At 50.2% G+C, this 26,624-nt stretch overlaps 1 protein-coding gene across 1 annotated transcript; it reads right to left on the reverse strand.

Annotated features, from left to right (window-relative positions):
* On the reverse strand, positions 1-25,308 carry Rab20 (RAB20, member RAS oncogene family). The gene is made up of 2 exons (XM_059244858.1): positions 24,961-25,308; positions 1-648 (listed from the first exon to the last, which is right to left on the reverse strand). Exons 1-2 carry the CDS (start codon positions 25,130-25,132, stop codon positions 119-121), a joined length of 702 nt encoding a protein of 233 aa, XP_059100841.1. The 5' UTR covers positions 25,133-25,308; the 3' UTR covers positions 1-118.
* Positions 25,309-26,624: the final 1,316 nt, after the last annotated feature.

A 26,624-nucleotide genomic window follows, 5' to 3' on the forward strand; every position in this document is an offset into this window, starting at 1 on the left:
TGGATTAGCAGCTGGTGGTCATTTCCACGTACTGCCCTCTATACGCAGTGTTCTGTGAAACACTTCTGAGCCCGGTGGCTCCCACACACACCAGGTGACAGGAGGGAGACCTCAGCCATCAGGTGCAGCACTCAGATCTAGTCCGTTTGGGTGTTTTGCAGCTGGCTATATCCACAATCTGGGACGGCTCCTCAGCCCTCTGCTGGGCGATCACAGGCACCACCAGGTCAAACACGGTCTCGAACAGGAGGTCCACATTGTACCCGGTTTTGGCACTGGTCTCAAAGCACATCCGCTCAGCGGCTGGCATCTCCCTCTCATCCAGCATCTTGTACTTCAGGATCTTCTTGTAAAGGGCCATTGCATCCTCCGGCTGCACCTGCCTGGGTACCCTGGAGGAGATGCAGCTGCCTGCCTTCCCAGAGGCCTCTCCTTCCTTCTCCCCGCCCTCTGCGGCCCGCCCCATGGCCAGGTCCACTTTGTTTCCCACAATGGCAAACAAGCAGTTGTTGTTGGCTGTTTCTGTCAGGCCCAGGAACCTGTCCTCCAGCTCCAGCAGGCTTTGTGGGTGGTTCACGTCATATGTAAGGATGACAGCGGCCGCCCCCCGGCAGTACATGGAGCCCAGGCCATGGAACTGCTCCCGCCCTGGCAGGAAGCAAACAGAGAAAGTCGGTTAGTCACCTCAGGATGCACCCACCACAACGCTGTGGGCAGGCTCCCCCACCTTGCTCCCCAGAGGATTTAGGATCCCAGGGCAGGGGACTGAGATACCAATGGCCAGATAAAGCTGGTCCAGGTGACCAATCAGGACTCCATGCCCTGCTAAAGCTGGCCCTGTGTCCAGTTAAAGCTGAGCTCTCCACCCCAGACACCAGAAGCAGTCCTGACACCGTCTCACCACCCAACACTGTCAGTATTCAGGACGAGGGACACACAGGTGCCTCCTGACCAGAGGGTGGTTGCCTGTTCTCACTTTAAAACAAGGTGCTTTGAGGACCTGAGTTCAAATCCCCACACTCACATAAAAAGCTACATGTAGTCAGGCATGGTGGGCATGCCTTTAATTCTCAGGAGCACTTGATAGGCAGTGTAGGGTACATCTATGGGAGTTCCAGGCTAGCATTGAGATCCTGTCTCCAAGAAGAAAAAAAAAGAAAAGAAAGAAAGTAAAAAAGAAAAGAAAAAAGCAAGCTAGCCAGACACGGCCACATGCATACCCATAAGCCTAGCCCTGAGGTGGGGAGAAAGACAGGAGAATTGCTGTAGCTCATAGCCACTAACCTAGCTCCAGATTCAGTGACAGACCCCATCTCAAGGGATAAAGATGGACAGTGCTAGAGTAGGACACTGGATGCCCTATTCTGGCCTGTGTGTGAGCATGGGCCCACACACCTCTACAATACACACACACACACACACACACACACACACACACACACACACACACAGACAACTGTGCTTAAACACAAGCTGCCAGGACTGGAGAGATGCTTCGGTGGCCAATAGCACTGGCTGCTCTTCCAGAGGACCTGGGTTCAATTCCCAGCACCCACACGATGGTTCACAACAGTCTGTAACTCCAGTTCCTGGGGATCTGATGCCCTCTTTTGTCCTCTGCACAAGTGATGCACAGACATTCGTACAGGCAAAAAAACACGTATGCACATCAAATTTAAAAATTTAAAAACACAATACTGCCCACAGGGGTCTTCGTGTGTGTGTGTGTGTGTGTGTGTGTGTGTGTGTCTGTGTGTGTGTCTGTGTGTGTCTGTGTGCATGTGTCTGTCTGTGTGTGTGTGTCTGTGTCTGTGTGTGTGTGTCTGTGTGTGTGTGTGTGTGTGTGTGTGTGTGTGTGTGTGTGTGTGTGTAATACTGTGAATGCAATGTAAGCACCCGCCACTGAGCCACAGCCCCATCATGGGTCTCTAACAGTAACAGTCTGTGTCCCACTCTGAGATGTCACCAATAAAATCTGATTCTGAGGGAACTCAATGGTTGGTACTCATGTGGGTGAGGATCCAGCCATCCACAGCTCAGGAGTGTTCTCACATCTGCAGCACATCTGCAGGGGCTTAGGAAGCAGCTGTGTGAGGGCAGGGAAAGCCACCGCACATGAGCTGCAGAAGTGCTCCTGAGGATGTCTTCAGACAGGAAGTCTTCCATCCCACAGGCATCTAGTGCAAACAGCATCACAACTGTGACCACCTCAAAGCCACAGTGGCTATTCCACCTGCCGACGGATCTCGTTACCGTATGTATGGTTTGTGCTGTCAACCTGACAGAATCTAGAATTATCTAGAGAAGGGCCTCTGGGCATGCCTGCATACATAAATATCATATTAATTGAGATGGGAAACCCCAGCTGCTGTGATGGGGCACTCCCTGGTTGGGATCCTGGACTGTGCAAATGGGGAGAGGGAGCTGGTCCCGACCATGAGCTTCACGTTCATGATTCCCACCATGATGGACCGCATCTTGAGCTATGAACCTTCCTTATGTTGCTTCTGTCGGAGTATTTGATCACTCAGGAAAAGAAACTCAAAACATTTACCATGCTGACACTGAAATACACACCTATAAAAACACACTGCAACTGTACGGTTGTTTTTTGTTTGTTTTTAGACAGGGTCTCACCATGTGTGTCTCCCTGGGCTTGCCTGGAGTTGCTATGCAGACCAGGCTGTCTTTGAACTCACCGAGATCCCGCTGCCTCTGCCTCCTATCACTACTCTGCCAAGGTTAATCATAATCTTAAAACACAGTAGTGTAGCCGGCAGCCTGTCTGTAGCTAGTGCATTTAACTTATTATCTGAGGAAGGGTTGGGCCTATCCCACTGAGGTATCGAAGGGTTCTCAGACCCTTGTTTGGGCCAAGGGTTCCATGGACTCTGAAATGATGGTGTCCTGGGCCAGCTTTCCACTACGATTAATTTCAGCCAGATGGCAACGAACTCCAGCCCACCTTCAATCACTCTGAGATGGCTGCATTCTGACCCAGAATACTTATGCCCAGCCAAACAAAGCTATCCTTTGAATGCATGGCTTTTGTCTCACTACAGAGCTCACAACACTGACAAGACAGATCTTTGCCTACAACAGAAAAGCTCCCCCCAACACACACATGCATACACACACATAAATGTGCATGCACACACAAACACATGTGTATACACAATACACCCACACACACACACAGGCACACACACAAATGCATACACAAACACATGTGCAAATACACACACACACACACACACACACACACACACACACACACCACACACCACACACACCACACATCTCTCAGCACAGTCTTTCAAGATCATGAGGTTTCCAACAGTAAGAATGTTATCCGTTCAGCCACCAGATTTCACAAGAGTGTGGCCATAAGGACACAGAGTGGGGACATTCCACCAGCCCTGAAAGGATTTTTTTCAAGTCTCTATGACATAGTTCACCAAGAACAAAGAAAGAACTGTATTAACACCCACGCCCCAAATAGCTTTCTGTCCCAGATAAACTGATTTGAAGCTTGGTGTGGCAGCACATGCCTACAATCCCAGCACTCAGAAAGCTGGAACCAGGAGTTTGTGATTTGCAGGCTAACCTGGGCTACACGGCAAGACTCTGTCCTGAAAAAAAAAAGAATTTGCCTTTTGAAAAGTAAATAGTAATTACACAAAAATAAAGATGATAAACACTGAAGGAAATAGGAGACGTGAAACAAGAAACCCCGAATGCAGCAGAGCAGAGTCAAAGCATGGTGCTTGTCATAGTATGACCAGCTGTTAATGACGTCAGCAAATCAGATGCAGAATTTAGACCAGCTGACGAACTTCCCAGCTAGTCTTCATGCTCAAATCCGTAGCTCAGCTGGGCGGTGGTGGTGGTGCACAACTTGAATCCCAGCACTCAGGAGGCAGAGGTGGGTGGATCTCTGTGAGTTTGAGGCCAGCCTGGTCTATAAAGCAAGGCGCAGGACAGCCAGAGCTGTTGCACAGAGAAACCCTGTCTTGAAAAAAACAAACAAAAACCCTGTAGCTCTTGGAGCTGCTAATGGGACACTACCCATAACAAGACGGTCCCAACTGAAGGGCAGCAGGGACCGTGGAAGGAAGGACCCAGGCATTGAGACAAGGCAGAGAAACTGGATGTCAAGAGGACTTTCCTTCTGTGTTGGCTTTTCCAAACTCACTCTGTCCTCATCTGTAACATTATACGTGTCCTGGAACTTGTACACAAGTCAGGCAGGTTTGAGCGGATTCTGAGGCCCTCCCTCTGGTAACATATGGGCATTTCACCCTCTAGCACCCCCACTCCTTCCACACTGGGTTCCTGGGTTCTTCACCAAGGTGCTTGGCTTCCCTGAGAACCCAGTTAACACCACGGAACTACAGATAATGTGTCATGGCTCCTCCCAGAGCACTGGCATTGGCAGCCAGCATCAGACTTTCTGGGAATTCCAGAATTTACACAGAAAGTCCCCATGAGTTTGGCAAGCCTCTTAGCACTGAGTGTAACCCCATTGTTAAAATATGAGTAGCACCTGTCGAGGGGTGGTTGAGAAAACAAGAATGAATTCATCCCTGTAAACACCTTAGCGCTGTGCCTAGCATGTGATCAATAGACCATGAATTGGATTCCTCCCACTCACCCCTCAGGTGCACACTCAGTTCTGCTCTAGCCTCTCCAGCCATACATCTGCAAACCGTCTTCCAGCCTTGCCAGTCACATGGGCAGTGACCCATGAATGACCTTCTCCCTAATCCTGGTGCTTCACTGACTGGCTGTTACCCCGGGGTTAAAAATCACCCGGAGGCAAACTAGGAGAAAACAGAAGTCAATGGCCTGCAATAACCCAGCTCAGCTACAGGGGCTCTGAAAAAAAGCCCAGTCTCTTTCTGCTACAGTCTCCAGTCTCCCTCTCCAAAGCCAAACAGCCTTTGAGTCCAAGTGTCTGTGGTTTTTATTTCTATGTTCCAGATCACTGAATGCGTTGGTATGTCTAGAAATCATGCACAACCCTGCCCACATATTCTCACTGAGTGGGGGGTGGAGGGTGGCACTTTAAAAAATACTGATACTCAGACCCTAGATCCACACGGACCAGGAGCTAGATGCACTGTGCACCCAGAACTGAGATCACTAGTCTGGGTCCCATTACCCAGAGCCATAGAAAATAAACACACTTTAAAAAAAATAGCTACTGAAACGTAAAACTCAGATGAATGCTGTAAGTCCCAGGCAAACCCAAAGAAAGAGGGAATCTGTTCAAGTGAGCGCTGCCACATGCAGCCTCACAGCCCACTGGATGGGAGCTAGAAAAATACCCCTGTGATGGTGTGAGCAAGAAAGGTAAGACAAAGGGGCGCTGGAGCAGAGGTGGGGACAGGGACAAAGGTCAGAGCCAAGAGCCCAGTAGCCTCGGAGACCTGCAGGACTCAGTCTGGGCAAGCTGTGACATTAATTAATTAGCTACATTAATTTTTTTTTTTTTTAATGAAATTAAGATGTCCCCTGTGTTTCCAAGTTCAACTCACAAATGCTTTACTGGAGAGATAATTTTAGCTTCTACTTTAAAAAGTCCAGTGAACTTTAGCCGACATTTATAGCCAGCCATAAACTACCTTCAACATACCAGATCTAGAACATTCCATCTGCATCTGTTTTTAAAGTATCTGAGGGAATGGTCCTGTGGAAGGTGCAGCTCTCCAGAGATGTCTTGCAAAAAAAAAAAAAAAAACAAGTAATGAAATCTTCACGCAACAAGGAAAAGGGGGCCCCATGTCTCCGTAGGTTCATGAGACAGGGCAGCCTGGGGCCCTGCTGTACATGGCTGCTGCCCATTGCCTCCACTGCGGACAGTACACACACAGAGTGTGAGGCAGCAAGCCAAGGGCTTGTAGTGCCACCAGCAGGCTTTATCTGAGGCTCTTCCACTCACCACGGCTTTTCTAAGGAAACAATATCGACGGGCGTGGTGGTGCACACCTTAAATCCCATCACTCCGGAGGCAGAGGCATGCAGATCTCTGTGAGTTCAAAGCCAGCTGGTCTACTTCGTGAGCTTAGGATACCCAAGACTATGTAGAGAGATCCTGTCTCCAAAAATAAACAGTACCATGGATGACACCCTGTACAAGCCACCCCAGGCAGGCCACAGGTCAGGGTTTGGGTCCGACAATGTCTGGCTGTCCCTCTGACAGTGTCTCAGATGAGACAAACACACTGGGACTTTCTGCAGTTAATTTAGTATTCTGGCTCAGGAAGCCCCTCGGAGGCTCCCAGAGCATCAGCCCAGACAGAAATCCAGACATCCTCTTTGGATGTCTCAACCTACTGTACTTCCCTGGGGGGAAGGGCCTAACACTACTGGAGGGAGGAGTTGTACCCTCAGGAACAAGGGTGCAGTTACTGTTAAGGTTCCCCAAGAAGTACAGAGTGGTCTCAGCAGCCAGTCTTCCTGATACATCATCTCTTGACCACCCACCAAGGTCCATTCCCAACACAACACACAGAGACACAGCCTCAGAGAGATGCAGCTTCAAGGGTGACCAGAAGGGTCCGTGACACCTCACCCAGGACCTGCACATACCGGGTCTGATGCCCCGTAATGACCATGCGCCCAGGAAGAGGCCTGACTCATGCGCCCAGGAAGAGGCCTGACTTTTCAAACACTAGAAGTAGCATTCTGCCCCTGTGGTGGTTTGAACAAGAACAGCCCCCTCAGGCTCGTATCTCTGGATGCTTAGTCACCAGGGAGTGGAACTGTTTGAAAAGATTAGAAGGATTAGGAGTTGTGGCCTGGAATTGAGGAAGTGTGTCATTGAGGTGTGAGCTTTGAGGTTTAAAAAGCCCACACCAGGCCCAATGTCTGTGTTTCTCTCTTCCCCTTTGGATCAAGATGTAAAGCTCCAAGTTACTGCTCCAGCACCATGCATGCCTGCATGCTGCCACGCTCCCTGCCATAATGATAATGGACTAAACCTCTGAAACTGTAAGCCAGCCCCCCAATTAAATGCTTTATTTTATGCAAGTTGACTTGATCCTGGTGTTTCTTCACAGCCACACAACAGGGACTGAGACAGATCCCCACTGGTCACTTCCCCATTTTCAGTCCCTTCTTGACCTGCTGGCCTAGCTGGTGGTTTCTGCTGAAAATCCAATGGTGGAAATCCCCTGCAGCGCACACAGCCTCCCTTCAGCCTTCAAAGTATGAGAGGCCACTGAGACACTGGTGACCGCCAGGGTTCAACACAAGGGCCTACAATGGAATCAGCAGCCGGCCTCAAGTCTGGGACCATCCTTCACACCTAAAGGCTTGGGGTGACGGAGACTGTAGCAAGGAAGGTTTTGCTGGTTTTTAAGTGACTTCCTCCTCCTTTCTTATCTTTTTAACATATGTCCCATGAGAAGGGGAATTTTCTACATAGGGAATCCAAAGTCACTTCCCCATGCTCGTCCCCAGGACCCACATATAGGGTCTAACTGGGAAATAAAGTTAGGGTCTGGAGAGTTTTCTGAATTATCCAAAGGTCCTAAATCCTATTCCAAGTGTCTATAGAAAAGAAAATCATGTGACCCTGGAGTGACTCAGTCACTGGTCAGGAAGCCTCTACGCCAGCAGTTCTCAACCTGTGGGTCACGACCCCTTTGCGGGTTAGAATGACCCTTTCACAGGGGTTGCATAGCAGATATTTACATTTCAATTCATAATGGCAGAAAAATTACAGTTATAAATAACAATGAAAAATAACTTTATGGTTGGGGGTCACCACAACGTGAGGAACTGTACTGAAGAGTCACAGTGTTAGGAACCATTCTACACCTTGCTCAGACTGTCACAGTTAGCTCCAGCGTCCAACACCTTCCAAGCCACCTGCAGCAGGACCCCAGCTTCCTGCACCCTCATGTCATCTGGGTGGTGGCTCTCGGCTGGGGCTGGATGTCAGACCGCTGTGACGTGTCTGGCAGACACAGCAGGTGCTCAGTTGCCTGAGTGAGCACATAAATCTGAATCTCTGGGGAGAAGGCTGGACCTAAGTCCTGTAGGTCACACAGGTGACCCTGTCTCAGGACTGCCTGCCCAGACACTCACCAGCAAACCATCAAAAGCCGCCCTCCAGGCCACCTGCACCAGAACCAGATCAGCTGGTTCAAAGGCTGGGAGGCTGCCCGGCTCCCTGCCTCACCCCAACACTGGCCCAGCCCAGGGGGCCTTCCCAGGGGACCAGATTCATTCTCAACATGACTCTGAGTCCCCAAACCCAGACCTCCCACAGTCAGCTCACTCCCTATGTACCGGCATCCTGTCAGCCCTGTGAAGCCCCGCTCCAAGGCCAATGGCAGCATCTCTGGCCTGACATTAAAGTCCCCCACATTGCCCCTTTCCAGCCTAGCCCTCAACTTCCCCCTATTATTCCTTCAAGGCCTAACCCTCCACTTCCCCAGCAGGACCCCTCCACCATCTTGTCCATAAAACCATGTCCTTCCCAAAATGCTCTCAGCCGTCTCTTGGTCTCCTCTACCTCCAGAGTCCTCTGACCCCTTAAGCCTGAATCATCAGTGCTTGCTTGTCCTTTCCTGGGCACTATGGCTGATCATACTACAGCATACTACAAATGGTTTTGTTACTGCTGTTTGCTTGTTTTGGTTTTGGTTGTTTGGTTTTTCTAGACAGGGTTTCTCTGTGTAGCCCTGGCTGTCCTGGAACTCTGTAGACCAGGCTGGCCTCGAACTCTCAGAGATCCACCTGCATCTACCTCCTGAGCGCTGGGATTAAAGGCGTGCACCACCACACTCAGTGGGTTTTAAATGATTCCTCCTTTTTTTTTTTTTTTTTTTTTTTCTTTTTTGGAGCTGAGGACCGAACCCAGGGCCTTGCGCTTGCTAGGCAAGCACTCTACCACTGAGCTAAATCTCCAACCCCTCCTCTTATTTTTAATCACTGGATGACAACCAGCACCCTCCAGCAACAGCAACAGAAGAGCCATTCCCCTGTGAAATATTTCTAATAGCCACATTTAAAAAGTTAAAAAGGGGAGGGCTGGGGATGGTTCAGCCAGCGAAGCGTTTACTCTAAAGCATGAGCCCTGAGTCTGATCCTCAGAACTCAGGTGTAAAATAAAGGCCAGGATGCGATGGGAGACAGGGAGATCTCGGAGCCTGCTGGCAGCCTAGCCGACTCCAAGCTCCATGTCAGTGAGAGTCAGATACAAGGAGATCCACATCCTGAGGAAGGATACATGTGAGGTTGACCTCCACATACACATGCATGCACATGCCCACACACAAACACACACGAATACACATGTATGTACACACACTATAAAATTATGGGTAATGTTTAATACTGTATTTTATTTAACCAACATAGCTACATCTTCATATCACTATACAGTCCACAGAAAGCGACTGAGACAGTGTCCCCTGTCTGGACCACTTCTAAATCGGGTGTATATTTTACACTATTCGACATCACCACCGTTCAGTTTACACATGACATAGCTATGTTTAAGCAACACAGATGTAATCGGATTCTCTGAGGCAGAGGCCATCTGCACCTGTTCAACCTGTGTGGTGGCTAGGATACAGGGGATGCTCTATCATCACAGGAAGGAGACCGTGAAGGAGAAAAACAGTACCAGCATCTTCTCATTGACCTTCACAGCCACCAGTCAAGTGCCAATCAAGCCTGTATCTTTTCCCTCTTCTTGATCACAAGCCAAGCCACAGCTGCCAGCAATCCCAGCTGCCTGAATCTAACTGCCCTGCCTGCCCCAGCATCTCAAATCCCAGCCCTTCCCCTCAGCAACTACTAAGGATTCATGGGTAACCAGGAACCCTCTCCCCACGCCCTGGGCACAGGCATTCTGATGGGAAGCCAGAGGAGGTCAAGTGGGTCTCTGACCATCTGACCATACACTGTTCTCGGCCCCAGATGGGAAGTAGCACTTAGGACACTATGGCCTCTCAGAAGCCTGACCCAGAGTTCTAACTTTCACTTCCATCTTGAAAGGTGAGCAGGCAGCCAGGGGAACACCACTCATGTTCAAAAATAGGTAAATTCACTCCACAGTCGCTAATGTGGGTTCAGCTGTGCCCCCAAAAGGCAACCCAAGTCCTCATCCCCACCCTGTATCTGTGACCTTATCTGGAAACAGAGGAGACTAGCTAAGGCAGGGTCACCCTGGAGGGTGCCCAGTGCTCAGCAGGCTGTGAGCCATGGCCATGGGAGTAGAGGGTCAGACAGACAGAGGTACAGCCAGATCTGGGGAGCAGGACTGTGGGGATCCCCCAGATGAAGGAGACGGTTGGTTTCTGCCCCGCAGTGCAGCCAGCCACCGGCACCTGAACTTCAGACATCCAACCTCCGGAATTTCAAGAGGGTAAGTTTCTATTGTGGTAAGCCACAGAGTGTGCGAGACTGGCCGAAACAGCCCTGGGGGACTCAGGCCCAGACTGGAGGCCGCCACCCTTCGCCCTCACCAGGAAATCAGAAACCATGAAGCGATCAAAACTCACAGTTCCTTTTCCTTGGTGTCCCCACAATGTACAAGGGTCAGAAGGGCAAGAGGCGGTCCTCCTTCCTCCCAACCCAGCCACTCCTCGTCCGGCCTTCAGCATCAAGACAAGCCAATCACGAACTTGAGTGGACGAGGAGAAGTCGGTAAGAGCAGATCAGATGACACTGGACTTGCGTCACAAAACCCAAACACCACCCCTGAACCAGGTCAGCAAAGCCACTCACTTCCTGAGCACGAGACTTACTCGAGGACAGAGATTCCCAGAGACACCACCACATCTGGCTTTGTTTCTCAACCTTAAACCCAATCCAAGGCCACCGGCCCGCGCCGGAACAACCTTCGCCCTCCCGTCTGACTGTGTGAGAAATGAATAGCCAAGTGCGGCTCTTTATCACTCTTGACAAACACTGGAAGGCGAGGTGTAAGCCCGAAAAGCTGCCCACGAGAGGCGAAGGACCTACCTGCCAAAGCAGGCCTCCCAGGCTGCGTGGGGGAGGGGCAGATGTCCTGCCCTGAACCACAGAACCTAGGACATAAGAGCCTGTGAAGGAGTGCCAGGCCACGGTCACAGGAGCCACTGTCCACACAGCAGGACGGGTGACAGCCAGAGTTCAAGTCCTGCCCCTCACACCACGTACACTGTCAACCTCAGGTTCTACTCTCAGAAATGTTGGGGAAACGTGTGTCAGCAAAAAGGATGCCGGTTGGCCACTACCGAGTGGCTCTGTCAGTAAAGGGCTTGATGCACAGGCAAGAAGGCCTGAGTTCGGATCCCCTAGGGCCCGGCTAAAAAGCAAGGGACGGCAGTGTGCTTCTGTAAACCTGGCACGGAGAGAGGAGAGGGGCAGATCCCTGGGCCCCGCTAGCCAGCCGGCCTAGCCAAAACAGTGAGCTCCTCCACGTTTAGGGAGAGACCCTGCCTCAAAAACTAAGATTGGTAACCATTGAGGAGGACATCCTACATCAGCCTCACACAACCACACAGCACACGCACATCTACACACATAAAAAATAATAAAAGAACGCTGGTATGTCATAGTCTAAGGAAACGATGAACTGGGCAGATCCAAAAAGCCACTGAAGCGTAAGGAATGATGAGTACAGCTCCTTCCGTCGTTGCGGCTTCCTCGCAGGGGACACGGACAGAAGTGCAGGTGAACTGTTCTCAGAGACAGGCATGCAATGCCGTACACACTGGAGACAAAACGAGAATGCAATTGATTCACAGGATTGCATTTCCCACTCTGTGGAAACAGTCGGAAATGCCTGACCACAGTCACCCAAACGCAGCATGTGAAAAGGTGAACCACAGCTAGCTGTGGTTTTTTTGTTTTTTTCAAGATAGGGTTTCTCTGTGTAGCTTTGGTGCCTGTCCTAGATCTCACTCTGTAGCCCAGGCTGGCCTCGAACTCACAGAGATCCGCCTGCCTCTGCCTCTCGAGTGCTGGGATTAAAGGCATGTGCCACTGCCGTCCGGCCTCCACAGCTACTTCTAACCACTGTGATCCTCACAGAAGGCAAGGTGACAGAGAGAACTCTGGGGGGCAGAGTCAGCGTCACAGTTAAACACGCCAGGGTATTTTCACCCAGCTCACCAGTGCCATCTGAGTGGCTTGTTTGGTCACCTGAAGGACAAGCAGAAAGAAAGCACATGGTCCACAGAGATGACAATTCACAGAAGTTGATGCCAAAGCTGGGGCTTTCCAGTGAGGTGCTGGGAGAACACTCAGGTGGTCTGTAGCGACCAGAGCCGAAATCACAGATCTTATGAAGCAAGAATTTACTGAGAGTAACCCAATAACACCAACTAATACAAAGAAGAGAGACGTTCTTCTACAACCAGGAAAATACACTTATGTAACAGACTTAGCTGTGAAGACAAAAGCACCCACAGAACCCCCAGAAAGCCACCCTCCGGCTCTCCTTTTCCTTCAATAGACACTGTGTGGCCTGTTGGCGACTGATTCTCAAAGGCGATTAACAAATAAAAATCCAATCGCTTGCAAAGTCTGCTTGTTAAAGCAGGAAGCTAAAGTCTGCTTCAAACAAGTTTTAACTTGCTTCAAAGTCAAGACCGGACCACAAGAACCACATTAAAAGTCTAAAGGGGCTTTCTTGAAATACGCTATTCAGAAGCGCTCTGGTGGGGCACAATCCTGCAGACGTCCTGCTAAGGTCTCGGCTGAACGGAAGAGCTCCTTCCTTCTGCAGCCTACAAAGCCCTCTGAGAAACATGTGGTGGGGGACAAGCAGCCTATTCAGCTCTTTCTCGGGAAACAGGACTTGACAGTCACCTGTCACTTAGGCAGCAGGAGGGGTGTGCTCTGGCAACCATCCACAGACAGGGCAACATCAGAAACACCTAGGCGGGGATGATTCAGAGTTCGAGGCCAGCCTGGGCTACACAGCAAGAGAAAGAGAAAAGGCAGGGAGAGGAAATTCTTCTGCAGGTGTTAGAGAACCACCTGTGCAGACCTAGAAGAAAACAATTTTGACAGTTTCCTTCAGAAAAAAAAACGCAACATTCTTAGATCATCCATAATTGAGTGTTTTATCAGAACTGATTATCATGTTAAAATATAACGACATAACAATGTATGCAGAAGTCAAGTTCTAAAACAGACACCTAAAGCTGTCAGATTCACTGTAATAGAGGGCAGAATGGTCCATGCCAGGGGCTAGAGAGAAGACACGAGAGACAGCAAGGAGAAGCACATTTTCAGAAGATTGAAATTTTCTGCCCATGACCTTGGGCTATACAGGGAAATCATGCCCGGAACTGGGCACCTAGGTAACTTCCCAGGGCTAGTGAGGCCATGACCTCAGGAAGGAATCTACTGTCACCACTTTGCTAGACAAGCCTAACTCCTTAGGACACTCTAAAGTTTATCTTTATACCCACAGACAAGTGTAGCCACAATCCCTCATTTGAAAAAGGCTCTCCAGCTGGGTGATGGTGGCGCACGCCTCTAATCCCAGCACTCGGGAGGCAGAGACAGGCGGATCTCTGTGAGTTCAAGGCCAGCCTGGGCTACCAAGTGAGTTCCAGGACAGGCACCAAAGCTACAGAGAAACCTTGTCACAAAAAAAAAAAAAAAAAAAAAAAAAGAAAGAAAGAAAGGAAGGAAGAAGAAACAGGCTCTCCTTATAGCGGACAGAGACCGTCACAGAAAACTACAGCTGGACACAATGCCGAGATCAATGGACCATGGGGAGCCCACCCCGCAACAGATACATCTGCATCACAGCTCCTGCATCTATGGCTGAAGGAATATCACAGACTAGACGACAGAAAAATTGTAAGAGCCAGAATACCGGGAAGCCTGCTGGGAAACACTCTCTCCTAGAATTGGCTGCATAAAGAGGACAGAACAGCGGCGATGTCAATGGACGCGTTAACATGGGAGGGAGAAAACTTCTCAAAGAACTACCGTCAGCTACTGACTGCTGGGAGGAGGAGATTAGCCTCTCTCAGGGATGAACCACCTCATCCGTTTTCTGAAGCTTGAAACCGTACGCACTCAGACAACAAACAGACTTGGTGGGTTGTATTTACACATATTTGGGCACACACACACACATAGATATGTAACAAATATAATCAAAGAAAAAAGGCTATCAACTTGAGGGGGGGACACGGGAGGTATTCAAGGGAGGCTAGCTGGGAGGGCATTGCCGGAAGAGAGGGAGGGGAAGTGATGTCATTCTGTTTCAATTGAAAAAAAATGTTTTTGTTTTTGTTTTGTTTTCAAAGAAAGCACTGCATGGGAAAGAGTGAGGGACAGTTTGCAGAAATCTTTAAGTGTTTTATAAGGGATTTCGTTATGGGCTCCAACTGACCCCAACCGATGACCCAGCTAACAAACAGTACTGCAAAAATATGGCTATCAAGTTGATTTATGTTGGATATTTGTTATAGGAGGTTGCTTTAAAATCTGCTGGTTGTTTTCAACAACCACCACAGCACACGCACACACACGCACACGCACACTTGCACACACGCATTATTCTGGGTCAGGGGCATGGAAGAGTACATAACTGAAGATTGAAGCTATGCATTAGTCTAGGCTGTAAACATTAAGACTTCGTGGGAAATCCAAGGCAGGTGAGGTTGGTTGCTACATACTTCTGTTAAAGGCAGGTTAAGTTCATAGGCTAGGCAGGGGTGTGGTAATGCAAGCCTTTAATCTCAGCATTCAAGACGCAGAGGCAGATGGATCTCTGGGAGTTAGAGGCTAGCCTGATCTACACAGTGAGACCCTGTCTCAAAAAAAAAAAAAAAAAAAAAAAAAGAAAGAAAGAAAGAAAGAAAGAAAGAAAGAAAGAAAGAAAGAAAGAAAGGAGAAGGGGAGAGGGAGGAAAGTACACAGGCTGACTACACAGCAGGATATCATGTGACCTTGAGTTCTATAAGTGACCTTGAGTCATATTGTTAACTTGGCTGTGAGGGCCGAGAAAGGTCTCTGTCTCTGATGGTAGGAGGCACTTTCATAAAAATGGTATCAGCTACAGGTAACCCGAGTTAATCAGATTTGAAATTAATTAAGTTTGGAATGTGTTTTGCAATCTCCGTAGGAAACGTGGCTGGCTAAGTAAGCAATAGGTCACCAGCTCTGAAAGATGGAAACGTGTCCTCACACAGTCTGGAGCAACGGCCAGTGCAGACACAGCACAAATGCAGCCGTGGTCTCCCTGCTCGGCAAAGTGCTGCCTATGCAGGGAACTTCCATAGGAAGGCCTCCCTGTGCTTTTTAGTTAGATCTGATCTCATTTTCCTGTTTATTTTATTTATGTGGGCCCTGTTGTGCAGTTGGTGCACCCTCGCATGTGTGGCTGCCAGGGAAGGGTCTCAGACATCTCCCTCCATTCATCTCTACCTATCTACTCCTTTGAACAGGGTCTCTCACCAAACCTGGAGTTTGCTGGTTTCCTGCCAAGCTGGCAGCCCATCAGTCCAGCCTTCTGTCTTCACCTCCACTTTTACCCCCAGCACCGGCGTGAAAGGCAAGGAGCGCACAGGCATGCCAGGTTTTATATTTGGGTCCTAGGGATCCAAATTCAGGTCCTCATACTTGTAAAGCAAGTGTCTGTAACTAGAGTTTTCCTGCCTGGCCCACAGCCGCTCAGACCCAATCAAGTAAACACAGAGACTTATATTGGTTACAAACTATATGGCCATGGCAGGCTTCTTGCTAACTGTTCTTACAGCTTAAATTAATCCATTTCCATTCATCTATACCTTGCCACGTGGCTCACCGGCATCTTCACATGCTGTTTGTCATCGTGGCAGCTGGCAGTGTCTCTCTGACTCAGCCTTCCACTTCCCAGCTTTATTCTCCTCCTTGTCCTGTCTATACTTCCTGCCTAGCCAATGGCCAATCAGTGTTTTATTGATTAATCAGCAACACATTTGCCATACAGAACATTCCACAGCAAGTGTCCTTCCCCACAGAGCCATCTCGGCAGGTTTTTGCTTGAAAACCACACAAAAAATAAAGAGAACAAGCCCCCAGAACAGTGTGGCGTAGCTTCCCCTTATGTCTTCACCTCAGTTCCTGGTCCCACGTCCGTGAATTTTTGTGGAAAGAATAAGAAGTGGCTAGGTTTCTATTTCTGCACAGGGACATTTCCCAATATCACTGAAGAAGAGATTGTTCCTTCCCCTTTGTTAAAAATCAACTGACCACCAGTGCGTGAGTTTATTCTGGCCTCCTGCCACGTCATCAGTCAGTTAGTTAGTTAGGCTTGTTGGTTCCTATGTGTGGTCTATTTTCAGGTGAAGTAGAGTGAAGTCCCTGGTGTCTTGGTCTGATGGCTTTGGCTATTCTGGATCTTCGGAGTTCCACAGAAGTTTGGGGGAGAAGGGGGATTTTTGCTCTGCTTTTGTTAAAAAAACAGCACTAGAATTGAATCTGTAGATCATTTTCGGCATAGACATTTACCCATAGTCTCACAATGCATGGACATGTGAGCTCCTTCCAGGTATTTCTTTCTTCAGTTTCTGTCATCAATACTTCAGTTTTATGTCACAGCTTGTCCTACTTAAGGTTTCTATTGCTGTGAAGAGACACCATGACCACGGCAACTCTTATAAAGAAAACATTTAAGGGGTGGCTCGCTTACAGTTTCAGAGGTTCAGTCCATTGTCATCATGGCGGTGTGCAGGCAGACACGGTGCTGGAGAAGGAGCTGAGAGTCCTACATCTTGCAGGCAACAGGAAGTTGACAGAAACACTGGGCAGTACCCTGAGCATAGGAAACCTCAAAGCCCGCCCCCACAGCGACACACTTCCTCCAACAAGGCTGTACCCACTCCAACAAAGTCACACCTCCTAATAGTGCCACTCCTTATGAGATCATGGGGACCAATTACTTTCAAACTACCACACAGCTCTTTCACCTCCTTGATTGAATCTATTTCCAATATCTGATTTATTTTTAATGCTATTTTAAAACAATTGCTGTCTTATTTTTCAGATGGTTCATTGTTGGCATACAGAAATGTGGCCCTCTTTTCTGAGTGGATTTGTCTCAGGTTCAAAAGAAACTGGGGACAAACGGCTAACGATCCTGCCTGTTAGAATACCGAAGCAGGCCGGGCGGTGGTGGCGCACGCCTTTAATCCCAGCACTCGGGAGGCAGAGCCAGGCGGATCTCTGTGAGTTCGAGGCCAGCCTGGGCTACCAAGTGAGTTCCAGGAGAGGCGCAAAGCTACACAGAGAAACCCTGTCTCGAAAAACCAAAAAAAAAAAAAAAAAAAAAAAGAATACCGAAGCAGGTGTTTTCCTCCAAGCACACTCAGGACCTGTGGCCACTCTCAGCTCTTCTCAACCTGCCCCTACCCTGACCCTCTCCAGCCCGCCGGCTTCACTTCCTTTCCCCCAGGTTCTCATTCCTAGTAATCCTGACATTTCCGCCGCGGCATGCTCTCTTGGTTCTCGTTCGTGTTCTCTCTCTCTCTCTCTCTCTCTCTCTCTCTCTCTCTCTCTCTCTCTCACACACACACACACACACACACACACACACACACACACACACACACCACTCCTCTCATGGCCTAGTTCACTCTGCTGTCCATGTTCGGTCCTCTACATTCTCTCCCTGCTCTGGACTCTTCCAGAGGCCTCTGGCTGTACTCTCCCTCCTATCTACAATAAAAACCTTCCCCAGCCATACCTCGGAGTGCTCATGTCCCCATTTCACTCAGTTCGGTGTCCTGAAACTTTACTGTGGGAGTTTGTCGTCTCTAACTGGTTTTGTAACCATTACACTTTTCTCTGTACACAAAAGCATGGTATCTGCAGACTCAAGACCATTTCACTTCTTCCTTTCCAGTGTGAATGCCTATTTTCTTCCTTGCCTTGTTGCTCTGACCAGCACGCCTAGCATTATCTTGAATAGAGCCCTTCTTAGAGAAAAGCTTGCAGCTTTTAGTTGCATACGTTCCCACCAGGCAATGAGGCAAGACTGTGTTATCGCCAAGCTCCTCCCCCAGAGTGTAGCCCAGGGTCCATGTGCAGCTGTGAGTGACAGACAGCTCCCTGCCTGTGTCCACTCAGTGCAACAGTCATTCCAGGAGAGCTGGGAGCAGTTACAAAGCCCCACAGCTGCTCCTTCAGTGAAGCACATCACGGCTTCAGTGAAGCACATCACGTCCCACCCCTAGGCACTGGACACTCCTGACTGCTCTCAGTCTTTGGGACAGGGATGGAAGTGTGTGCTGTTACCCAGACAGTCCTTCATGCCTCGACCCTGGCTCAGCTTGTAAGCCAGGTGTCTACAAGCAGCACATCCTGAACTCTGACAGAGGACTAAGACGATGTGCTTCTGTCTCCAGGACTCCATGCACCAGGAGTTGGCTGCACAACAGTCTTCAGCCAGAATGAGGACCTCTGCAGCCTAAGGAGGCATCCTGCCCGGTGGCCATGCACAGCAGAGTACTGTAGACTTCAGCCACTCAAAAGTGCTCGTCAACTGGGAAGAGCATATGAAGGGAAAGAAGAGTGCTGAGGTACTGTAACACATTCCTCCAGTTAGTAAGTGGCCACCTTAGTATACTGTCATGCCCTTCCAGCTCACGGAAGTGACATGTTCATGACACACTGTGTGGTAATGTGCATGAGCATGTACGGGTCATGAACACAAATACTGAGCAGCTCTTCCTTCCACTCTCTCCTGAGTATGATGTCATCCTGGGAAGGGAACGACAGGGGTTGGTGATTCAGTCCACAAACCCTGGAGCAGTTCACCAGGCTCCGACTCCAGCTCAGCCACTTCCTCACTGTGTAAACTCCCCGCACATACGAATCTTGCTGCAGCTTGCCAGGGCCCTTGAAAGGCTAAGAGGGAGACTGATGGGGCACATTCTAAGGGAAAGAGGCCTCCCCTGAGACTGGTGTGACATTGTATCAGCCTTGCAAGACTGGAGTGGAGAAGATACCCCATGCAGACAAAATATCCATGCACATTAAATAATTTTAACTAAAGAAGACAACGGAGCCACAACATATAAAAGTGGTACCTTAGCCAGGCAAGTTAGGTGACAGTGTCAACACTCTTTGTGACACGTGTTTCTTCAGACAATAGGAGTAGAACTGTAAATTAAGTAACACCACACCTAGGCTCTCCGAGCATTATATAAAAACACCCTGAGGAACTGTACTTCATGTTTGCTAATTTAATTCCACTTAGGCCAGTAGCTTTTCAAGAAAATGCCCCATTTGGAAAGTTTCCAGGCTCAAGTGTTTCAATAAAATTCTAATAATCTGGGGCTGGCAAGATGACTCTGTAGGTGTGCAAGGCTGAGGATCCACGTTCCATCCCCAGAGGCCACGGCTGCGCAAAGAGGGAAATGACGCCACAAAATCATCCTCTGACCTGCAGATGCACATTGTGACATGCATGTGCCTGTCTATACATACACGTGTGTGTGTGTGTGTGTGTGTGTGTGTGTGTGTACATGAGCAACAAGTATAATCATAAATTTGTTTGTTTGTTTTAATTCTAGTTGTCTCTGAGTATTCCACAAAATGTGTGTGGTAAATACACCTCAATTTTCAAAACTAAAGGAAAGAGCAAACATCTAACTCTTTGTTTCCTGAAATCCGTGGATTCCATTTCTGTGCATACTTACAGGAGGAGAGAGAAAACGGTTAACAAGGACTAGTCACAAAGTCCTCTGAGTCTGGAGTCAGGACACCCTGCCCAGCAGTTATAGAATATTCAAATTACAAAAGCTTCAGGCTCTGAGGAAATCACATTGACCTTCAAAATAGTCTTTACCGGGTCACAAAAGGTACCCTCAATGCCTGACGGCTGGGAGATTCCAAAGCAGCCGTGACAGCGTTTGCCAGAAGTTACACTGTAACAAAGCGGAAATACATACAACCAGAAGCCTGCCCCAGGGGAGCAGAAGCTGACCAGGTGGGGTACCTCCTATCCCCGACTGCAGCCCACCTGAAAAGTTTTCACAAGGATAGAAGAGGTAGAAGGTAGAATGAAGACTGATTGCTATTCAGCCAACCTCAACTTGACAAGGAGAGATCCTGGAGGACAGGACCCTCAATCACAGGGTTCCAGGGAGACTCCATCAGCTACAGCTGGCTTCCAGAACAGAAGACAAAAAGGAGCCAGGAGCCATGGAAGCCTCCAGCAGCTGAAGCAGCAAAGAGAAGGGATTCCTTCTTGAAGGAACAACACTGCTGTCATTTGGACTGTAGCCGGCTGAGGACTGCTGACTTCCAGACCAGGAGACGATAACACACAAAGTTTCTACTAGCTAGAGCAGCAAACCAAATAAACACTAGCCCTAGAGATGCCCGTGATGGAGGTGGGATGCCGCTGTGGCGTATGTGAAGTGGCCCAGATGTGCCACGGGCAGAGAGAGGTCAGGAGCTTGTGGGCAGTGAAGAACTGGCCTGGACTACCTAGAATGGCTTCAGAAACGGGCTGTGGCAAGTTCACGGGTGGGGAGGCAGAGGGAAGCAAGCCCTCAATCACCTTAGGCTTCCGGAAGCCGCATGATGGGGATCAGTGGAAAGACAATGCCTCAGGCTCTGCTGGTGAAAAGTCTCCTGAGTGAGGTAACCCAAACCCAGAAGAACAAACATGGTATGTACTCACTCATAAGTGGATTCTAGAAATAAAGCAAAGAACAATCAGATTGCAACCCACAGAACCAGGGAGGCTATATAGCAGGGGGGATCCTAGGATGACTGTGGCTTATAAGAAGTTTTGGTTTTACTCAATTACTGGGCAAGCCTCAATGAAACATTTCACTAGTAGGATAAGAATTTATACTGTATCAAGCTGATAATAGAAAAAAAAATTTTAAAAAGTGGAAAAAAAAAAAGTCTCCTGGAAAGAAATGTTAGAGGAACCGGGAAGGAAGAGACATGGTCTCAGGAAACTGATTTGTGTCTGTAGCTGTGTGGGAGGCAGTCTTCAGGTGATGAAACTGAGCACCTTCCAAGCAAAGGCTGGAGGTGTGACCTCGCTCCCCCTGACATCTGTATTAAAGCGTGGAAGAGAAAGACAGAGGGAGGTACTACCATCAGAAAAGTGATAGTGTGAGGCTTTCTCAGTGGCCTGGCCCACGGGGAGTGTTGACACCCACTGTCGGGGATGTCTGCTGTGCCCTGGGTGTGTAGGACAACGTTCTGTTAGCATGTCAAAGGACCGAAAGGCCAGAGCATCCAGCGACAGGGCTCTTTGAAGAGAGCAGGCTGTGGACATCAAGCTCACTCCCCACCTGTCTGCATCCTGTTGATCCACCACACAAGCAAAAGCCATCTGCTCTATCCCAAGACCCCAGCTCCCAGCAGCAGTGCCAACACCACCAGGACAGGGAGAAGTACAGGGGCTGAGCGTGGAGGAAGGAACAGGACCCAGGTCTGAGCTGGGGCTCTGAGTTGCTTTCCTAAACTCATCTCCAAGGGTCAGGCACTGGGGTGGGGTGGGGGGGACTTTGAGGCTGCAGCCAAGAAGGGTTAGGACAAACACCTGAGGAGTGTCCAGCCTGTAGGGGTCTGTACAGGCGCCTAGGCCACTTTCTCATACTATTGTATTGCCTTCAAAACAACAGTGTGGCCGGGTGGTGGCGGTGGCGCAGGACTTTAATCCCAGCACTTGAGAGGCAAAGTCAGGCAGATCTCTGTGAGTTCCAGGCCAGCCTGGTCTACAGAGAGAGATCCAGAACAGGCTCCAAAGCTACAAATAGAAACCCTGTCTCGGGAAAAACAAAAAAACAATAGTCTGAACTGAGTGGGAAACTCATGTCTTGATTTTCTCTTCTGGACTCTGAAGTGCCAAGACCAGCAACAGAGTTGCCTGTTATTGCTAAAATTCTTTCCTCCTCTCAGGTCCCAAGGACAACCCAGGGCATGAGTCCATAAAAGTTCACTCTAGGGAACCAATTAGGTTACCAGGCTTCCTTACAGAGCTTAGGTGAGTATGACCTACAGGGGTGTGGTGTTCTACCCCAAAATAGTTGTACTGGAAAGTCTTTACTAGGCAGAGATGAGGACTTCCCCATAACCTCGTTGATGGGACCCCCCTCCCCTATTTCCTCCCTTGCCTATATATGCTCTAGACCATCTGGAGACCAGGTGCAGTTAAGGCAGACTTTCATACACAGGTGTCAGGGAGCAGCTAGATATTCAGGTGAGGGTCCCATGGCCCTCCCACCCCCCACTATGGGGGGGGGGCGGCAGGCGGATCTCTGTGAGTTCCAGGCCAGCCTGGTCTACAGAGCGAGATCCAGGACAGGTACCAAATTTACACGGAGAAACCCTGTCTCAGGGAAAAAAAAGGAAGCTAACCGGCCAATAGCTGAATAGGATAAGGTTGGGTGGGAAAACCAGACTAAGGACACTGGGAAGAAGAAGAGCAGAGTCAGAGGAGTCACCAGTGAGACACAGAGAGGAAACAGGACATACAAGATGAAAGACAGGTAACGCCATGTGACAGAATGTAGATTAACATAGATGGGTTAATTAAGTTGTAAGAGCTAGTTAGTAATAAGCCTGAGCTATTAACCGACCATTTATAATTCATATTAAGTCTCCATGTCGATTATTTGAGAACTGGTGGGCGGTAAGAAAAGTCCACCTACAGCCCATGAGATGATCTAGAAGCAGGCACAACTGGATGGCCCCAAGATGGCAGCTGTTTAGCCTGTTCAGTCCCCTGCTGTGCACAGATCTGAGCCAGAAACAGAATTTAGCACATGGATGATGCTTGGCTTCTATTTGCTAGTGGCAGGTAACACCACCACACTGTTGGCAGCTCTGATCATGGCAGTTTTGTGTCCTGGCCTGACCACACCACAAAGGGTGAGTGCCCCCTCTCTCTACCAGACCATTTGGGAAAGGTGTGTGAATAACCAGACAGCATAATGGGGGAATGCCTGGACCCAGACAGACAAGGTCTGTCCCCTACGAGCCTGCCACTGGGCTACCTCTGAAACTAAGAGAATAAGATGCCTAATGAGCCAGCAAGCCCCTCCCTCCATCCCCAGCCACACCCAGCACCGGCAAGCTCCAGGTGCCAAACACTTTGGCTTTGAGTGAACAGTCAAGAGCCAAACACAAAGTCTGACCAGCTGCTGTGGTTCTGACTTAGTCCCAAAGCCCTCACAGGTATGTACCGCCACCACCCATGCACCTGTCACCAAAAGCAGCATGGAGCTGGAGAGCGAGTTTTGGTCAGCCTTAGTTATGTAAATTATGCTAAAAGTCAACTGGGGAAGGGTCAGAGACTTTAAGCTGGTTACCCCAAACAGACTCCTGAACAGCAACCACTCACGCTCTTCTCTGATCCCTCCAGGAGACCGGCAGCCCAGAAGTCACTGGCAAAGTAGGCACAAAGTTGGTGACACGGGCCCCTGTTGATTCTGTACCTCGGTCCCCCTGGTATGTGTGCCCAGACGTCAGGAACGTGGAGAAGGGCACGGCCACCCCGCCTTGCTCCAGGTCATCTGACTTCACACTTGGGGTTCCAGGAACAGAAAAGCAGCCACGGAGGCCAGGAAATGAGTTGAGCTGCCACCACCCCCACTCAGGGGACCAGCAAAGTCTCAGGATATCACATCAGCAGTGTTACAAAATCCTCTGGTAACCGAGATTCCGGATGCATCACATCCTTGGCCCTACGAAGAAAGTGGCTCCGCCCACCAGAGTGAACCAGCTACTTCATGCCCTGCACGCACACAGAAACCTTATGCTGTGGCCACACACCTGTGTCTAATCCAGAAACGTCAAGAGATGTGGGGAAAAGCTGACCAATTCTGCTTCCTTCCCCCTATAAACCAAGGGCAGCAGGCAAGCCTGTTAAACCCAGCAAAGAGGCGGAGTTCTGTCCAAGACTGGGGAAGGAGATAATGTACTGACTGGTCTTGATTCTCAGAGATTGCATTCAGGGGTGCTCAGTGGGAGGCAGGTGGAGAGCCTGAGAATAATCAGAGGCCTTGCCTGTAACCTGGAGTGAAGGCCAGAGTCAGAGGGGAGGACACAGAAAGTAGGAACCAGTGCATTCCCCACGTTGGCTAAGAAAGGAACAGGGAAGAGCAGGAAGGAGGACACCAGAGAAGGTGCCCCAGACCGGCACTAATTCAGTTTCCATCACAGAATGCATTACTATCCGACAGACTGATGTGCCCAAGCCGCTAGTCAGGAATTAGAAGAAGCAAGACTTCTGAGTACATCAGAACTTGGAGTTTCAGACATCGGAAACCTCACTCCATGAAAACTATACCGCCCCATTTCCGGGTTTGTTTGTTTGTTTGTCTGTTTGTTTTTGTTCACTTAAAGTATCATTTATCATGGAAAAGGAAGAAAACATAAAACAAACCAAGGCTAAGCTGTGAAGTCCAAGACGAAGACGAACCGCTGAAAAATCTACGAACAGTACACGCACTAAAAATAATTCACTACCTATCTTAAAAATGCCAGTACAGGAAGCTGCTATTCCACCCACATGACTTGCGCACCAGCCAAGACCCAGCAGTGGGTAAATAACCCTGAGTTGCAGAGGCCAGGCGATTCCAGCTCTACTCCCCAGTCGACTTACATCCAGCGGGCCGGTCCAACGCTCTCTGCCTCAGTTTCCTCGTTCATAAAGGGGCCAGTAATAGCAGCGCTAGGCACAATAGAGGCACACCAAAGCTGCTAGGCACACCAAAGGAAGGTACCCTGAGGAGGCACTTAAAACACCTATGATGCGGAGTCGTGCGGACCAAGGATCTCTCCCAGGATAACTTGGATCCGGGCGAAGACGCACAGGGTGGGCTGAACTGGAGAGTTTCCCAATCAGCAAGGAGGGGCAAGTGGGGACAGAGGGGCACTGAACGCCACAACCCGAGGTGGAGACCTCGCTTCTGCGGGGAGACAACTCCTCGGCCCCGCGGAGCCCTGAAGACAGCCTGTCCCCGCCCTCACCTGCGGTGTCCCATATGGAGATGTTGAAGGAACGCCACTGCTTCAGGTAGAAGGCGCCGCCCACGGTGCTGACCGTGTCCGGGAAGCGACGCTCCATGTAGCGCTGAAGCAGCGACGTCTTACCCACGTTCATGTCCCCCAGCAGCACGATCTTCCCGTCCGGCTTCCGCATGGTCGCGGAGGAGGTGGCTCCTGCGCCCCTCGGCCACCCGCCCGGGACGCCAGGGGTTGCGGACCCCGAGCTCCCAGGGACCCCGGACTCTAGTGGCCCGGACCTGAGGTCGGGACGCGCTGAAGTGCCAAAGAGGAAGCGCGAACAGACTCTGCGGGCGAGTGTGAACTCAGCCCTGCGACCCACGTGGGGTTCCCGGCCACCACGCCCACGCCCACGCCCCCGGTCCCGCCCCCAGCCTTCTTTCCAAGCCCCTTCCCCAGTGCCCCTACACCTCTACCACGCCCCTATCCCTCCCCATCCCTCCTCCCTTAAGTTCCCCTGCTAAACCCCAGCCCCACGCCCACCCTTCCCCATTCTTCCCCATTCCTTCTTACGCAAGCTCCATCCCGCGTCCCTGCAATCCCAAATCCCGGCTTCATTTCCCTCCCGGACTCAAAGCCCTGGCCCCTGCCCACCCAGACCCCACGCCTTCCCATCCCTCCTCCTCCAAGCCCCTCTCCAGCCCCGCCCCCCACCCTCTTTCCTGGAACCCCTCTCCCTGGCCCGGAGCACGCCACGCCCCCTCACGCTTGCCTACTCGCTCCCCCACCCCCGCCCCGCTCTTGCAGGATCACGGTACCGCTCAACCCCGACCCTTGGAAGGCTTGTGTGCCGCCAAGCTTGGAGCCTAGGACCTGGGACCGAAGGTGAAAGTTCCAGAGCGCCTTCCTTCCGACACTCGCGTTCCTCATCAGCCCGGGTTGGCGCAGAGCACGGCGCAGGAGCTGGTGACCGTGGCTCAGCGGGCGATGTGTGTGTCTGGTCCCAGGACCCGCGGCTCGGTTCCGCTTCTCCGCCCTTGCCCGGCGCTCCTCGGTACACCGTGGTTGCAGCCACACAGGGGACCTTGGAGAGTTTATGCGGCCGGGAAGGTCCCTTGGAAGATTGCTGAGGTTGAGGGCGGACACGGAGCGGGCTAGGGCACCGGGAGATACCTGCTAGGTGGGTTTGCTTTTTACTTTTGCAAGAAATCTTTCGTGCTGCAATAGAGGGCAGTTGCTGTTCAGGAAAACTTGACTGTATTTGCAGTGGCTGCTAGCGAAGACTTTCCTCCCTCCTATAACAGAGAACCCTTGAAATGCGTTCAAAATCCTTCCTCCTGTGGTTCCAGCCTGCAGGGAGGCGGAGGAGTTACCCTGGGACAGGTAAAGCCCAGCGGGTCCTGTTTCCTGAAAGAAGAGACGACACTCCTAGGAGCTACTCCCTCTGCAGATGTGAGGTTCCACTGAGTCCAGAAAGCAAAGCCGCAGGCACCCTGCCCGCTACGCTGAGGATCAGCGCTCTTGAGAACGTGGTGGAAAGGTAGATTCTGAGGCTTGGAAAGCTCACCAGCTCGTGAAACCCGCTCCCTCTGAGCCCCAGGCTCTTGCTAGCCACCCCGCCACTCCCCTACCCTCCCAGTGGAATTTAAGTTACTTCTAATTTGTTGAGGGTTTGTTGCAGGAAAGTT

Source organism: Peromyscus eremicus, chromosome 17 (genome assembly GCF_949786415.1).
Source record: "Peromyscus eremicus chromosome 17, PerEre_H2_v1, whole genome shotgun sequence".
NCBI lineage: Eukaryota > Metazoa > Chordata > Mammalia > Rodentia > Cricetidae > Peromyscus > Peromyscus eremicus.

Excerpts from the sequence above, each read along its gene's own strand:
- Rab20 (XM_059244858.1), bottom strand. The coding sequence starts at position 25,132 with ATGCGGAAGCCGGACGGGAAGATCGTGCTGCTGGGGGACATGAACGTG. Across the intron at positions 649-24,960 it reads CTCCATATGGGACACCGCAG|GGCGGGAGCAGTTCCATGGC; the intron begins GTGAGGGCGGGG and ends GCTTCCTGCCAG.